Source organism: Petaurus breviceps, unplaced genomic scaffold (assembly GCF_028583685.1).
Source record: "Petaurus breviceps papuanus isolate PSGF00001 unplaced genomic scaffold, PetGlider_PUasm1.0 186, whole genome shotgun sequence".
NCBI classification, from domain to species: domain Eukaryota; kingdom Metazoa; phylum Chordata; class Mammalia; order Diprotodontia; family Petauridae; genus Petaurus; species Petaurus breviceps.
This window is the reverse complement of record NW_027185798.1, coordinates 34,635,476-34,652,870: the sequence shown is the minus strand read 5'-3', so window position 1 is coordinate 34,652,870 and position 17,395 is coordinate 34,635,476. Positions and strand designations below refer to the sequence as shown.

Below are 17,395 nucleotides of genomic sequence, written 5' to 3'. Positions count from 1 at the left end.
ACAAGAATGGTGTTAGACCAGGGGTCCTTAATCTTCTTTGTTCCCTGGACCCCTTGGGCAGGCCGGTGACACCCACGGACCGCCTTCTCTGAGTGGTATTTTTAAATGCATAACATAAAATTCCTAGGATTGAAAGGAAACCAGTTATATTGAAATGAGAATATTATTTTATAAACCACAGGAAGACGAAGTTCATAGAGCCCACACCAACAGTCCCCGTTAGAGGGACATTGCAGCTCATTCAGCTCAGACGGAATGTTTGCCTTTGGTCATCTCTCTGCTTGTTTCTCCTTTACTGAGCACCAGAGGGCGTGCCTGGCATTCTGTACAGAGCCTGGCATTAGCCAGAGCTCTTTAAGGACTGCATTAGTCCTGGAATAGAGATGGATTGATGCATCCCGGGCACCACCTCTCAGGGCTCTGAGTCCCAGGACCTACCTCCTCACCTTGACTCTGCCGCTGTTCTCTTGGTGACCCTGGACTAATCACTCCATGTCCCCATTGGTTTGCTCAGCATTCTAACAGTTATAACAGAAATACCAAGACATCCTGACAGAGCAGTTAGGGATGAATAAAATGTAATTTAAAACTAAAATACCTTTGGGGGCAGAGAAGATTGAGATCCAGGCAGACCCTGGACCCTCTAATCTCAAGGAGGTCACTTTTTATCTGGGCTGGCCCCTAAAATTTGGAGAACCCAGGGAATAACTAACCTGGGGAATAGCTGGGTGGTGGTTGTGATAAAGTGAGATGATGGGTATGAAAGCATTTTTAAGTCCAGGATGCCAGATGTAAAAGGGTTTTGTTTCAGATAATAGGCTTGTTTGTCATGCCTTCAAGGGTGCTTAGTGGTCAGCTAATAATTTTCCTCTAAAATATAAGGTCAGCCTGAGGGTTTGTGTTTTTTTAAAGGAATTTCTATTTTAGATTGTCAGTTATTCTTTAAGTGTTAATCAGCCTTTAACAACAAATAAAAATGACTAGTCCACATAAAAGTTTTCCATGCCTGTGTTCCTCCAAGAAGAAGGGCCAGGAGGGGAAAGTCTGAAACTGGGCAGCTTTTCCCGTTGTCTGGGATGAATCACCAGGGCGGTGCTTAGATAATAATGGACTGATCAATTATAGTCGTGAGGGAGTTCGGGGCTTTTACAGAGGGTGGAGGTGGGAGGGGGGCAGCAGAGGTTGCTGATCCTGGACGGTGGCCAGCAGACTTGGGGGCATTTACAGAGGGTAGAGGTAGGAGGGGGGCAGCAGAGGCTGCTGATCCTGGACGGTGGCCAGCAGAGTTGGGGGCATTTACAGAGGGTGGAGGTGGGAGGGGGGCAGCAGAGGCTGCTGATCCCGGATGGTGGCAGCAGACTTGGGGGCATTTACAGAGGGTGGAGGTGGGAGGGGGGCAGCAGAGGCTGCTGATCCCAGACGGTGGCAGCAGACTTGAGGGTCAGGGGAGCAGGGCCAGAGCTTGCCAGGTGATTCTCCCCGCAGCTCAGAGCGGTGGTTGCATTGAGCTTCTCAGCACACTCCTGTCTGACCTCTCCTCGCACAGCATCTGAACTGCATCAGCTCCTGCAGCCCTTCCTCCTGCGGCGAGTCAAGGCTGATGTGGCTCCAGATCTCCCCAAGAAGACAGAGGTGGTGCTCTACCATGGCATGTCGGCCCTGCAGAAGAAGTACTACAAGGCCATCTTGATGAAGGATCTAGGTAACCAAGGAGCACCTCTTTACTTACAGGCAAAGGCAAAGCTTGGGCTTAGGTTTTCAGGAAGAAAATGTATTGATGTTGTTGATCACCATCATCATTTATATAACCATTTGAAAATACTCCACAAATGTTTCATTTCGTCATTACAGCAACAACAATAATGATGATGATGATATATTTGTGTTACATGATAATTTTATATATAATCATTATAACATAATTTAGTTATAAGATATAATGAATATTTCATTTTGTCCTTACAGCAGCAGCAACAATAATGATGATTATATTTGTGTTACATGATAATTTTATATATCATCATTATAACATAATTTAATTATAAGATATAATTAATATTTCATTTTATCCTTATGACAACAGCAACAATTATGATCATAATATATTCATATATTACATATTTGTATATATAATCATTACAATAATTGAGTTATAAGATATAATCATTAGTAATTAATAAGATATAATTAATATAATTACATGTATGTTAAGCACTTGACAAATACCTCATTTGATCCTCATGACAACCCTAGGAGGTGCTATTCTCATCCCCATTTTACAAATTGAGGAAACTGAGGTATGCAGAAACAAAGTCATTTGCCCATGGTCACACAGCTGCTAAGCATCTGAGGTTGGATTTGAACTTGGGTTGTTCTGAGTCCAGGCCCAGGGCTCTCCCTGCTGTGCCCCTGAGCTGCCTCCATGAGGAATAGGCAGCGTACTTGGTATAATTTACTGCCCTCATTGTCATCATCAGCATTCTTCTTGTCATATCTTTTCTTTCACCCAACTTTATCACCTATTTCTGGTGCCGTGATGGCTCTACTAGGATGGAAATCACAACGTTCAGTGTTTTATCTTTTATCTGTAACTTCCCCACCTGATATGGCCTATCACAAGTCTTACAGACTCCAAAAAATCCTTGTCTAATCGAGTTCACTCTTTAATTGACTTTAATTTGGTGGGGGCCCTTGATTGTTTGATTTGCATTTGTCTAATTCATCGTTCCATCATCACCTTGACAAGAGTTCACTCATTTTGATTGAGTTTGGAATGTTATAAGAGGGCATCAAGAGATACCTTCAGATCAACTGGAAGTTTAGTCCACCATCTTAAAACTAAATGTTTGATAACAAAGCTTTGTTTGATAACAGATGACATCTTTTCCTGTAGCTCATTAAACTAAATACATTCCAAATAGAAGTATAATATAGTAAGAAAGGAGGACTCCAGTTCATCAGTCTCTTTATATTTCAGATGCATTTGAAAACGAAATGGGCAAGAAAGTGAAGCTTCAGAATATCCTGTCACAACTCAGGAAGTGTGTGGACCACCCTTATTTGTTTGATGGTAAGAGAATGCCTCTGTTTCTCTTAATAGCTTCTATCGATCAGCAATTAGCAGGTTTGTGTCCACAGGGAGGCAACAAGCTTACATGGACTTCCTCTCTGACTTCTCTGAGCCCCAGATCCAGCCTTGGTTCCAGAGCCAAGGTGGGCATTCTCTTGTCCAAACGACCTATAAAATTGGGGCTAGGATCAAGATGAGTCATTCTTGCAACCTGGCAGCCAAAAGGACCATGTGATTTTAGGCCTCCTTAAGAGAAGGATAGCATCTGCACGGAAAGAGGAAATCGTTTTTATGCATTCTGCTCATTCTGGGCCTAAAGCTTAGGAAGAATCTCACCCCCTTCTCCTGGACTAGAGCATGGGGCTGGGGCTTCATCTTCTTAGGTCCCATTTTCTGAGGAAACATCTGGTGGGAGGGGTGGAGTCAAGGCCTATAGTAAGTAGATTGTAATCAGTGTTTTCTTTGTCACCCTGCCCTTCTCTTTCTTCCAAGCTTCTAGCACCCTCGTTCTACACCTGTGGCCGCTCAGTCCCCTCCTCCGCCACCTCCTCCTCAAGGTGTTCTGTCTCAGTCATTACCTTCAGGGAGTCAAGCTAATTATATATCTATATCTATCCATACACATACACACATATAAACATATATGTGCCTGTGTGTATGTATGTATATATCTATGTGTATATATGTATCTGATACAAGAAAACCTTTATTGCACACCAAGAAAAGAATGTGAAATAATATTAAAGGAGTCATAGTTGCCCATTAATGATAAAAAAAGCCTTTCTTCCCCCCTTTGGAGTTCTTCAGCTCCACATACCCTTCAGAGACTTAGGTAGCCTTCTAGACTCTTGTGGCCACTCGGGTTTGGACCTTCTCTCCATGAGCTTTTTTTGGAGGGGGAAGGCAGGGCAGTTGGGATTAAGTGTCTTGCCCAAGGTCACAATGGCTAGTAAGCGTTAAGTGTCTGAGACCGGATTTGAGCTCAGGTCCTCCTGACTCCAGGGCCGGTGTTCTATTCACTGCGCCACCTAGCTGCCCCTACTCCATGAGCTTAAATAGAATGTAAGCTCCTTGAGGTCAGGGCTTCTTATATTTCTATCTTCTGTGCCTAGCACAGTACCTTATACATTGTCGGCCCCAAATAAATGTTTGTTAAATTGCTTCCCTCTCAGCATCCACATGGTCCTTCAGCAAGTCTGGATCACCAAGAAGAAAAAGATTCTTAATTCACAATAAAGTGTGTATGACTGATAAGGCCCCTTTAATCCTCAGAGAGACATTTGCTTGTTAAAAGAGGCCACTTGTTAATTCAGACCAATCCCCAAACGATGAGCTTCTGGTCCGTGGGGTATTTGGGGGTGATTTTGGTCTTTAGATGAGGCCAGCTTCCCAGAGGTTTGGGTTCTGTATTTTTCGTGTGTCATGGACCCCTCTGGCAGCCTGGTGGCACCTATGGACCCCTTCTCAGAATAATGCTTGTTGTTTACATTTGTAAGGGAGGAGATGCTGAATTTCAGCTAGAGATGAGGGAAAATAAAGGTGGTTTTTTTCCCCATTTAAGTTCACAAATTCCCTAAAAATCCATAAATTCATTAGGGGGCCATGGACCCTAGGTTCAGAACCCCTAGGTGTAGGTTATGGTAATCTAGGAATCCTCAGACCATAGAAACCTTTGCACACTATCCCTTCACCCCCTCCCCGCCCCAGTCCCACAAACAAACTTCCTAGGAAGGTAAACAAGCTTTAGGATTCTATAGATAAGATGCAATTCAAGGATCCCTAAATCTGATATTCTTACCAAGAATGGCTTAATTTCCTCCTGGCTTGCAGTGGTTTGGGATTCAGGACACTCTTTAGTCCCCCCAAGGGGAAGGATGCAGGACAGAATGGGGACCACACCTACCCACTTCTGGGCCAAGATGACGTCTCACTCTCTTCCTTCTCTATTGCAGGTGTTGAGCCAGAGCCTTTTGAAATTGGAGACCACCTAATTGAGGCCAGTGGGAAGCTCCATCTGCTGGATATGCTGCTGTCATTCTTGTATGCCAGGTATCCGTTCTCTGCCATGGAGCCTTCCCTGACCTCCCCCATCCTGCTGGACGGTCTTTCCCTTCCCTAATGTTCTGTTTGTCCTTGGGCCTTGAGAGGCCTCTGATCTCTGATGAGATGTCCTGTGGTGCCCGGATGCCCTGATTCTGGGAAGTCTCAGCCTTTTACGTTAGAGTTTCACTTTCAAACCAACCATGTTTTTCCTAGCTCAGTGAGCACTGCCACGCCCCAAGGCTTGTGGGGTTCCCACACCTCTGGCGCTCAGTTTTCCCCTGTAGACGCAGGAAGGCAGCTCAGAGGCACAATGGATAGTGTGTCTGGGCTTGGAGTCAGGAAGACCCAAGTTCAAATCCAACCTCAGACACTTACTAGCCTTGTGACCTTGGGCAAGTCACTTAACATCTGTCTGCCTTAGTTTCCTTATTTGTGAAATGGGGATGGTAACAGCACCTACCTCACAGAGTTGTGAGGATTAAATGAGATAATATTAGAAAGCACTTAGCACAGTGCCTGGCACACAGGCACCACATAGAGGTTAGCTGTCATTGTTATCATTCTCATTATAACCCTGCAAAGAGCAAACTGACCCCTAGTCCCTCACCCCACCATGTTTCCTTACCCTTCTCCCCTCCCCCCCAACTGGGAGGCAGCATACCACGTAGTCTGTTCTCCAAGGCTAAAGTTGGTCATTGCCGTTAGCCAGGGTTCAGTTGCCTTTTAGTCTGGTTTTCATTTGAATTGTTGTAGTCATTGTATATGACAGAGGGCAGCTAGGTGATGTGGTAGATAGAGTACCAGGCCTGGAGTCAGGAAGACTCATCTTCCTGAGTTCAGATCAGGCGTCAGATACTTACTAGCTGCATGACCTTGGGCAAGTCACTTAACCCTGTTTGCCTCAGTTTCCTCATCTGTAAAATGAGCTGGAGAAGGAAGTGGGTTGTTTTGGCTACTATGACAAACATTATTAGGAACATTTTGATATACATGGGACCTTGCTTTTGATCTTTGGCCTTTTATGGTGCTTTTGAAAGTAGATTTACTGTATTGCTCCTAGAGGAACATCCAATGGGATAGGAAGGTGGCAATTTATATGGAAGTTAATCAGCAAGTCTTTATTAAACACCGACCCTGCATCAAATACTTTGCCAAGTGTTGAGATCAAAGACCAAGGCATGAAAAGGGTCATAGTGAAACAAGACGCAGAGAGTCTGAGGAGCTCCAGGTCAGTCAGTCTTTTATTCTTGGACTGCCTCCTTCCCAGCTTTTGCCCAGTTTTGGCCTTGGTATTAACTTGGTTTTTGTTCCCTTTCTGTGGATTTGGTTGATCAGGGCTGCTATTTCTTAGCTCTTCTAAATTCATCTCTACAGCCTTCAGTCTTGGGGCACAGGAGCCTGGGGTTTAGTCAAGTACATGGTACCTCCAGGAAAAATTGGTTCCTGGGGTGGAAAAGATGGAACCTTTGGGATGCCGTGTCACTATCGTAGACTTGTGTTTGGAGAGGCAGGGGGAGATGGGGTGTCCTGCGTACACTCGAGTCTTTGGGAAGGTGAGTTTACAGGAAGGAGAAGCAGATTCCCATGGGCTGAGGTTAGACAAAGGTGGTCAGCTCTGCAGGGGCGAGGGGCTACAAAGAGTAAGACCTTGACAACATAGTGGCAGGTGATTCCGAGGAGGAAGAGAAGGCCAAGACGGCCAAAGGAACTGATGGGGCTACGCAGGGAGCGTGTGGACAAACCCAGATTTTGGAGAGTCAAGAATGGAAGCAAGGAGACAGGTACCCAAAGGTAAACATGAAAGCGTGGCAAGGTCCTAGGGAATGAGAAAAGCTCGTTCATCCAGAATGAGGGGAGTCTTGCCCCCAGTGCTAAGGATGACAAAAAGACCTTGTAATCTGTGGTGAGGGTGAGGAGGGAGACAGGGGAAGGCAGGGGACCATGACAGGGGAGCAGGGAAGATGACTCAGTGCCCAGTGGGCTACTGGTTTGCTACCAAGAAGAAAGGATAACAACCAGTCCATCAACATAGATTTATTATGCACCTGCTGTGTGCTGGAGACTCTTCTAGGTGCTAAGGACACGAGTCAAACAATGAAGCAGTCCCTGCTCGCAGTGAGCATACATTTTAAAGGAAAAGACAGGGTGTGTGGGTGTGTGTCCACATACATGTATGTGTGTGTCCATATATAAGTAGTATATATGCTTGTGTGTATTATATATACACATACATACACATATACATTATATATGTAGAGAGAGAGACAGCATAAATAGAATGTGAATAAACAGAAAACTATAATGTGACTCACTATAAAATATATTTTGGGAGGGAGGGAGAGAGGGAGGGTATCAGCCACTGGGAGATCAGAAAAGGTCAGCATTTGTCATATTCTCTCATGACATGCTTGTGGACAGAGTGGGTGTGTTACAGGTAGCTGGGTCTGGGTCTTGACCCACAGAGTGGTGATTAATGAATGAAGTGAGGTCATCACAGAGAACGCTCTGGAAAGTAGCAAGATCCCTGGCCAGTTTTGTCTCTGACTTTGATGAAAGTATAAATCGCATTCCTATTAAATTTGTGGATTCCATAAACCTCAGAAAGATAGCTAATATACTGGATGACAGACTCAAAACTAAAATAGATTTTGACAGATTAGAACAGTGGTTTTAGCCCCTGGTGAAATTGGATAGGGAGAAATGCAAAGCCCTGCCTGCACTCGAGTGGAAATAAAATCTCTTGCATTTTGGGGTGATGGAGGTGACAAACTGGTTGGTGTGGAGGGAGATCTCTAGCAGTTTGAATGGATTGCAGACCTAATATGAGTCACCTGGGTGACGTGACCCACCAGAAAGACCAGTGTTATCCAGGGGCTTGCACAGAAGCAGAGTGGCCAGGGTCCAGGGGGAATTCCAGAAGCCATTTATGCTAGTTATACCCCATTTCCACTTTAGGGAAAACGTGGAGGAGTTTCAGGAGGGCAACCTGGAAATAAAGGAGATGTGGGGGGAAAGTGTCCTATGAGAATTTTTGAAGTAATTGGTGATTTTTAAAGCCGAGAACAGCTAAGACAGTGGGTGAGAGAGCAGTTTTTGGTTATTTAAAAGACTCTCATGGAAATGTAACTATCATTGTTCCACTTGGCCCTAGGGAGCACTATCAGAATCAAGGGGATGAAGTTGCAGTGAAACAGATTTTGACTCAGTATATGGAAAAAAGCTTGTAGGTTTTCGGGCTCTGCAGTGTACTGATGTAGGTAGTGAATTCTTCCTCACTGGGGAACTGAAGAGAATAAGCATTTACATAGTGTCTGCTCTGAACTGGGCACTGAGCTCAGTGCTTTACAAAGATCTCATTTGATCTTTACAATGACCCTAGGAGGTAGGTGCTATTATTATCCATTTTACAGATGAGGAAATGGAGACAAACAGCTGTTAAGTGACTTGCCCAGGGTCACACAGTTCGTAAGTGCCCGCGGCCAGATTTGAACTCAAGTCTTCCTGACACCAGGCCTGCCATTCTATCCACTGTGCCACCAGCTACTCTAGGCAGCCCAAGCAAATATTGGTTTACCACCTGTCGGGAATAAAGAAGGTAAAGATTGAATTAAAAGACTTCTGAGCCCTCTTTCACCGCTCGAACTCCTCGACTCCATTAGCCTTAGCTAGAATGTTGTTTCATTTCTGTCTCATATTTTAGTCCCTCATTTAATAAACACTTTTGGTTCTTTTGCTATTTGAAGAACGTCACGTTAGATGCCAAAAGAAGTAAGTCATGGGGTGGGGAGCCTGTATCCTATAGGCCATGTGTGACCCTCTAGGTCCTCAGGTGTGGCCCTTTGACCAAATCCATACTTCACACAACAAATTAGATTCAGTCAAAGGGCTGCACTTGAGGACCTCTAGGGCCACATGTGGCCTCCAGGCCACAGGTTCCCCACTGCTGAAATAAGACATTTAGATAAGTGGGTGAATAGTCTCAAACCCAGATGATTATAATAGAAAATATTGAATAAGTGTCTCAGAGAAGTGCAGAAGATTCCAGAGTTTAATGAATCCAGAAAATAAAGCTTCATGTAGGAGGTGACATTTGAGTTGGATTTGAAAGAATGGGTTGGAATTCTGTAGGTGAAGAGAAAGAAGGACATTCCTGGCAGGAGGAACAGTGTGAACAAAAGTGCAGAGGTGGGAAAGGGCAGGGCATGAGGGTGGGCAGAGAATCTGGTTTGGCTGGATTGTAGGATACACAGCTAGAAAATGGAGGGGTGGTGTCAGCTTGTGGAGGAGCTTCAAGGGGACAGTGCTGAGAGGGATCCGGGGGTCAGGGGAGGACCTGTAAAGCTTTCTTTGCCAGCTCATGCTGGAGCGTGCCATGGGCACTGACAGGATCGTCTCTTCCATCTTCTTGCAGAGACCACCGTGTTCTGTTGTTCTCACAGATGACCCACATGCTGGATATTCTTCAAGACTACATGGATTACAGAGGTGATTTCTCTTGGCTCCCACACTGGCCAGGCCTTCATCAGACTTCCCGGTTTGGTGAGGCTTTCCTTGGCACAGGGGCAAGGAGGGCGTGAGGGGGCAGGGAGGGGAGAGAGAGAAACAGCATTAGTGAACACTGGCTGAAGACCAGAAAGTGCTCTGCTTTGCCCCAGGAAACACTTAGTGGGCTGTTATTTAATGAATGAATAATTGAATGAAAGAGGTAGCTTAAAGCCAGAGGAAGGTAATGATTAAAGATAAGGTGGCCCAATGCCGGAAGCCTAGGCAGAAATCAGCATTTAGAGATGGTGGTGGTGGTCCCAGGAGACTCAGAGAGCCTACTCGTTTTCCCTGTCAGCATCCCAGCTCTCTGGTCAGTCACATTTCTTTCAGGTTATCAGCTGCTGCTGCTGCTTCCCCAGTTCACCAGCACCCCCCAGGAAAAATAGCAGATTTCCTCCACTCTCATCTGCTTTCCTATTCCCCAGTCATGGCATAATAGTGTCTTTTATGTTGACACAGAATTTGCTGTGCAGAAAGCAGAAGTTAGCAGGGTGAAAGGATCCCATGCACGGAGAAGGAGTGCATAGGGTGGCCATTGCGGCAGGAGTACGACGCTCCCCATGGATCCCAGTAACAAATACAAGAGTTAACTGTTTCATGAATTACAAATGGTCTTATTATTAATTCTGGTCCTCAGCACCAGATCCACAACATTCACCTTGTCCACCTGGGTGATACCCCACCTAACATTTTCTGCTCTGATTTAGCTATAATGTCAGCTCATTCCTATTTCCCACATAAGGAGCAGAGCTCGCTCCTCTCTTTTAGCCTTCCTGAATTGGCTTCCCCAGACCTCAGTTGTGGCTTGGGCCAGAATTTTCTTCCTACAGCCCTCAACTCAGTCCTCTTTGGGTACCTTCCTTTCAGCCTCCTGACCTGGTAGCTTGTGCCTCCTGAATACACTTAGCACAGTGCCTGGAACATAGTAAGAGCTTAATGAATGTTCATTGATTGATGACCTATGGTTCCTTTACCCAGAATACCTTACTCTCTTCCTCTCTGCCCACATTCCCAATTCCTCATTCTTGACCAAGTTAAGTTAATGGACAAATCAGAGAGCCAGGAGTTACTGGATACCTTTCCTCTTTAGCCACCTCAGGGTGACAGTTTGGGTACCTTCCCCTTTTTGGTGGATGCAGAAGGCAAGGTTTGTTGTGGTAATTATCATAACCAACATTACAGCGGCCGGTGGCATTACCAAGGCTGTCTCACCCTCTTGGGTATTGGGCAGGGGCATTTAAGACAGTGCCAGAGCAGATACTTCAGGGTAGATCCCCATGAACTTAATTCTAAAATAAATAGTGCCATTTGTGAGTGGAGACATTTATGCCCCCTAGTTCTTTTCTGTTTGTGGAAGAAAAACGTAATCAGAATCCCTATGCCAGACCATGCCAAGAAGGGGAAAAGAAGAAAGACTCTTCATTATTAGGGACAGTGTTGATGAAAAAAGTCCAGGGCATAGGTGATAGGAAAAGAAGAATAGCAAGGTGGTATAATGTATGGAATGTCTGACTTGGGAGTCAAGGAGGCCTGAGTTCACATCTTGCCTCAGGTACTTAGATGCTGTGTGACTCTGGGCAAATCACTTAACCTCTACCTGCCTCAGCCACTCATCTGTAAAATGGGGATAATAGGGTACCTGCTTGCTCTGACCCACAATGTTTCCAGCTGTAATCTCCTGGATTGACTTTTCAAGGATGTTGGGTATTTCTCTTAAAAGGTTTGCCTGTGTTGACTGCAATCTTGCAATTACTGAGTCAGTTGTCCTTGATTGTGGACATAAAATTTGTATGCGTTGCTTCTGGAAGAAATCCTCTTCATCTTCATTGTGCAATTCATGCTGGAAATTCTCCCACCTGAAAACTCTTCAACATGACATGGTCATGTACCCTGAAGGGGAAGGCATGTGTGAGATTCACCAGGAAAAACAGAAGCACTTCTGTGATTGGAATAAGACTCTTCTGTGTGAGACCTGTTCTAAATCAGAGGATCACAGATATCACACACATTGGCCCATTGCTGTTGCTGCTCTGAGATACAGGGAAGAAATAGAGGCACGTGTGTCACACTTGGATGGCCACCTAAAACAACTGCAGAAATTCCAAAAATTTGCAGAGAAAGAGAGACCTCTGTCATGGGTTGTTGAATGCAGTGACTACAGAGATGTGTCCAAAAACACATTTTGACCAAAAAGTTCAGAAAGTACTTAAATACATGAAGGGGAAGGAGAAGAAATCGAAAATGGAGGAACTTATTCTGGAGAAGATAAAGGAGAAATTCAGTGAGCTTTATCAGAAGCTCAAGAAGACAGAGGCTATCCAGGAACGTAAAATCCTAGAGCAAAAGAAGGAGTGGGAGGCCAAGATAGCCAGTGAAATAAGATTCTTAACAGACAACATCATTGAGCTGCAGGAAAAGAGTCAGAAACCAAGCCTGGAAATGCTACAGGATGCGGCAGAAGCATTGAACAGGACTTTGAGAGAGTACACTTTGGAACCTTTCATTCCAAGAGTGGATGTTTCTTATCTCATTGTGGTAGCTGACTTTTTAAAATTCTATCACAGATTTAAACTGTCGGAGAACTGCAATTACTATGACTTGGCTGATGATAAAGGAAGAACTATCGTGTTTAGAACGGATTCCTCAGGAAACACATCAACTCATTACACAACAGGCCTTGTTAAAGCTGAGGACACTGATGGACCACAAATGCTAGGTTTATGGTCCCAGGAAAAAATTGTTGACAGAGAAGGATGTGTAAGATCCATCGCCACTATGGGTGATTTCAGTATGTGCAAATCGTCATGCATCTAAGGTTGGGGCATTTTTGTATGCATGGTTTTGAATCTGTTTTATTTAATAAACCTCTCTTCTTGGGAAATAAAAAAAAAATGGGGATAATAATGGCTCCTGCCTGCCAGGATTGTTGTGAGGGTCCAATGAGAAAACATTTGTAAAGTGCTCTGTAAGCTTTAAAGTGTTGTATATATATTAGCTATCCTCTTCCTCATCATCATTATTGACCATTTCTTAATTTTCCAAATTAGCAGTATAATTGGAGTCATTTAGTCAGCATTCAGCAAACCAAGTGTTCCCTGTAGGGACAGTACTTTTGGGCCTCAGCCTGATAGTAAAACAATCAATATAGTACAGAGAAGTCACTTATATGTAGTCATGACCTTAAAAGTTGTGCATATATCAAGATCTTATAAATTATTATTATTATTATTTTTTAAGCAATCGGGGTTAAGTAACTTGTTCAAGGTTACAGGGCGTTATTTCTGGGTGTGGTGCTAAGTATCAGAGCTTGGATTCAATCCCAGGTCATCCTGACTCTGGGGCTGGTGCTCTTACTCACTGAGCCACCTGGTCGCCCTTATAAAAACTGGGACAGTTCACTGTGATCAATCCCTTTGTGAATTAGGGCATCCTTTTACAAAGTGAATCATAATGTATTTTTTTTAAATCTGGATTTTCATGTTGGGTTTGATTAAAACTGAGATATACCTACGCAAATAAGTGGAAGGAGGAAGTTTTGAAACTGACATATTGTTTTGTTGTTTCCCCGAGGAGTTCTTGAAAAGGTATTTTTTCTTCTATTTTCTTTCTGGAAAGGCTACAGCTACGAGCGTTTGGATGGGTCAGTGAGAGGAGAAGAAAGGCACCTTGCAATTAAGAACTTTGGACAGCAGCCCATATTTGTTTTTCTCCTGAGCACCAAGGCAGGTAAAGCATGAAGTAATTGATGTCAGCTTATTGCCCCTTGGCTTCCGTGTTCCCTGGCCACCCCACCCAGCTGTCTCATGGAGGTGTGATTGGTCACAAAGGGAACCATGTGGGTAACTGTGAATGAGTCAGAATTAATCCATCGCCACCACTGATGTTAGGTCAACACTGTCTTCACATTCAGTAGGTGGTACGTTCTTTGAGGGCAGAAATTGTTTCTTTGCCTTTTTGTCCCCAGCACCTAGAGCAGTGCCTGGTATGTCACAACAGGAGCTTAATAAATGCTTATGAATTGATTAGTTATGACATCATGTTTATAATGACTGAAACTAGGTCTGGAGAGAGTTTTTCTAACCGCATCCATGCAGGGTGTAGGTGAGAACATGGTCCCAGATGGGGTTAAGATAGAATTGATCATACTAAGAGCTTAGAGCCATCCCGTCAGACAAAGCCATTCCTAATCACTGATTGTACTATTGGCCATCACTTTTTAACCTTAGGATGGCAGTTTCATTATTTAAAAGACTTAGATACTTTTCATGAAATTTGGTTATTATATAGCAGTGATGGTCCAGGTCGTCCATGCGAACATTAAAAAAAGAAGAGAAGAAACTTTATCCTTATGGAGAAAGCTTTTTAAAGGCATTAGCTTTAAATGCCCATTAATTACAAGGTAATGCGTCCCATCCTTTAAACAAACCTTCATTTGACTCTACTGTTCCCTATAGTTACTTTCCTATATCTTTTCTCCCTTTCACTAGAAGCTATTAGACTAATTACAGAAAGAAACTACTAGAAAAAGCTATCTCTGCATTGTTTCCACTTTCTCACTTTCATCCTCTTACACTGTGGGCTCCATCCCCACCACTCAACTGAAACAGCCCTCTTGAAAGTCCCTAGTGATCTCTTTATTGCCAGATCACATTGTCTGTTCCCAGTCCTCATCCTTCTTGACCTCGTGTCGCAATGTTCACCCCTGTTGGCCTTCTCCTCCTCCTGGGTATTCTGACTTCCTTGGGTTTTCGTGACGGGAAGCAGTTGTTCTCTTCCCACCCACACAGCAGGTCCTGCTTGATCCTTGACCCGCTTCTCTTTCTATACTCTCCGCGGACTTAACTGCCATCACCATCTCCGTGCTGATGGCTCCCAGATCTTCATATCTCGTCTCTCTCCCGATATCTAGTGAGCATCTCCATCTGCCTGCTTCTTGGATGTCACATAGTCATCCATGGACACAAGCATGTCCAAAACAAATCTTGTCTTTCCTGAAGTGAGCCTCTCCCTTCTCCCTGTCCCCCATCCCCTTTCCCTAGTTTTGATCCCAGGTGCCACCATCCTTCTAGTCAGTCCGGTTTACAGCCTGTGCGTCAGTCTTAATTTCTCGTTCTTTCACCGTCCCTTCCCACCACGTTCTTTCTTTCACCATACACCCCACCATTCATTTGGTTACCATGACAGTTCAAGGCCATTGCAGTAACCTAATTTTGGTCTTCTTGAATCCTGTTTCTCCCCTCTCTAATCCATCTTCCAAACGACTGATCGTGTCACTCTGTGGGGCCCTATTGACTCTAGAGTCAAATACAGACTCCTCCCTTAAGCATTTAAAGGTCTTCACGGTCAGGGTCCATTATCTATTTCCAGACTGATTACACCCTCCTCATATACTCTGCTTGCTAGCCCATGTGGTCTATTTAGTGTTTCCTGTACACTACGTTTCATTTCCTGCCGCAGTATCTTTGCACAGACAGTTTCCCATGCCCCGCTACCTTCTGCCTGGGATCTATTTATTACTTGTGTTTGATGCTAAATTTAAATAAAACAATACTTTTCTTAGCAACACACCCCAGTAGTACTGCTTTTATTATGAAATATATAGAACTGTTTTCTGAAATAACTGTTCTCTATCATAGACCACTTTCAACAAAACTTAGTTTTGGGGGTTTTTTTAATGTATATTTCAAGTGGTTTCGTGATGCCAGCCTAGGATACATTAGATACTCCTGCTGCTTCCTTCTTTCCCCTTCATCTTGGCATAAGGGAGACAGCAGGAGCTCAGTCAGCATTTTGGAACCACTGGAGCCCTGGAGTGGGGATGGTAGTGTCAGTGGGAAAGATGGACCAGCTACGCAGGCTGGGCTTTCACTTTGTTAATCTGCCTTCCTCTCTGTCCCTAACCATGCTGTTGCTCTTCTGCCTTTCAGGTGGAGTGGGCATGAATCTGACCGCCGCAGATACAGTTATTTTTGTTGACAGTGACTTTAACCCTCAGAATGATTTGCAAGCGATCGCCAGGGCTCATAGAATCGGTCAGAAGAAGTGAGGAATCCGTTTGGCGGTGTCCTGATGTCCTTGCCCCATCCCTTAGTGTTGGGTTCTCTGACTGATAGTTTGTCCATTGTTCTGTCTGGGGGGGAGGGGGCATGAAGAGTGAGGATGAGATGGGGAAGGGCAGTCCCAGAACTAAAGCCCCGACTTTCCTGTTGATTCCATGAATTATTTTATTAACCTGTGAAAAGAGGGAATGAAAAGATACTTATGTCTTTAGGAACCTCCAGAAGTACCCATTCCCAGGTAAACTCCACTTAATAGATGAGATGCTGTGACCAGTAGGCTGTTAAAAATAGTGCTCACCAATTGGTGAACTCCCACAGGCAAAGGTTTTGCTGGGTGACGGATGAGAGGAAATTCCTAAGCCGAGAACCTCCACGGCTTCCCTTGGCCTGTGTGAAAGAAATGCTTGAGTAAAATAAATTCAAGATGGAAAGCATATAGACCAAAAGTGTACAGAAAATTTGAGACCATTTTCCAACAAGAGTTCAAGTCTTATAAAACATTCCCCAGAATAAACTGTGCTCCGAACAGACCTTCTTATTTCCTTTAAGAAATATTAGACTTAAGTGTTTCTTGCTTTTGCTTATAGACTTTTCACAGGAAACATTTCTCATGTGTGTCTTACACAGGTCTGTGAAGATTATTCGGCTTATTGGCCGAGATACAGTGGAAGAAATCATCTACAGGAGAGCAGCGTCCAAGCTGCGCCTCACCAACACCATTGTAGAGGGTGGCCACTTGACTCTGGGACTACAGAAGTCTCCAGCAGCCTCTGACCTGCAGGTGGGAAATATTTGGCCAACCTTCAGATTAGAAGGTGATGTTGAGTGATGGTCATTTCTCTTTGGGTGAGGGTGCAGGTGAAGAGGCCAGTACAGAATCAACCCTCTCTCTTAAACTACAAACACAGAAACATTCTCCTTTTAGCACTGGAATCTATGAATTTGTTTGTTTTTTAAAATATGTGTGTGTGTGTATTTTAAGCAATGGGGGTTAAATAACTTGCTCAAGGTTACACAGCCAGGTATTTCTGGGTGGGTGCTAAGTGTCTGAGCCCAGATTTGATCCCCAGGTCATCCCGACACTGGGGCCGGTGCTCTTACTCTCTGTGCTACCTGGCCACCCCTAAATATATTTTTATAACTGTATTTCAATATACTTTAGTTTTCTTTGGAATCCCATGTATTTTATTTGTTCTGGAAAGGGATCCATAGAATTGATCAGACTGTCAGGTTAGACAAGCAGGTAGAGAATTGGCAGAGTGATGGTGTCTCTGCCTTCCTGGGTCAGGCCAGCCTTTAGCATGCTAGTGCTGAGCATATTCATGAGGAACATGAATATGAGTATCCCATCTTATAGAGGAAGAAACTGAAGACTTGTGCAAGGTCTTACAGTGGTTCAAGGGCCGAGTGACCTGGCAAGTTGAACACAATGTCATGAAATTTGGGATAGAACCAGTGGCTGAGCATAGACCCCCACACTGGAACCCGGATGTGCCTACTGCCAGGACAGCCTATCAACTCTGATCAGGTCTCCCCTCTAAGTAACAGGTCTGAGTGCTAGAATGTGGATTCTCTGTTCCACTGCACTGCCATATTGTTTAAATTTGGGCAATGTCTCAGTTTCTCTCTATGTAAAGGGGAAGTGGATTCAGCAGATATTTATGCTGAACACAAGTTG

The 17,395-nt window shown here is 44.3% G+C and overlaps 1 protein-coding gene across 5 annotated transcripts in view; it reads left to right on the top strand.

The window, feature by feature from the left end:
• Positions 1-17,395, top strand: part of CHD1L (chromodomain helicase DNA binding protein 1 like) — a 55,427-nt gene that overhangs the window by 21,656 nt on the left and 16,376 nt on the right. For all 5 annotated transcript variants that reach the window (XM_069090187.1, XM_069090186.1, XM_069090184.1 and 2 more), the window contains 7 exons: positions 1,547-1,702; positions 2,978-3,070; positions 5,023-5,119; positions 9,525-9,598; positions 13,274-13,384; positions 15,586-15,700; positions 16,345-16,498. In XM_069090187.1, the coding sequence (XP_068946288.1) occupies positions 1,547-1,702; positions 2,978-3,070; positions 5,023-5,119; positions 9,525-9,598; positions 13,274-13,384; positions 15,586-15,700; positions 16,345-16,498 (800 nt within the window). The remainder of the gene's footprint in view (positions 1-1,546; positions 1,703-2,977; positions 3,071-5,022; positions 5,120-9,524; positions 9,599-13,273; positions 13,385-15,585; positions 15,701-16,344; positions 16,499-17,395) is intronic.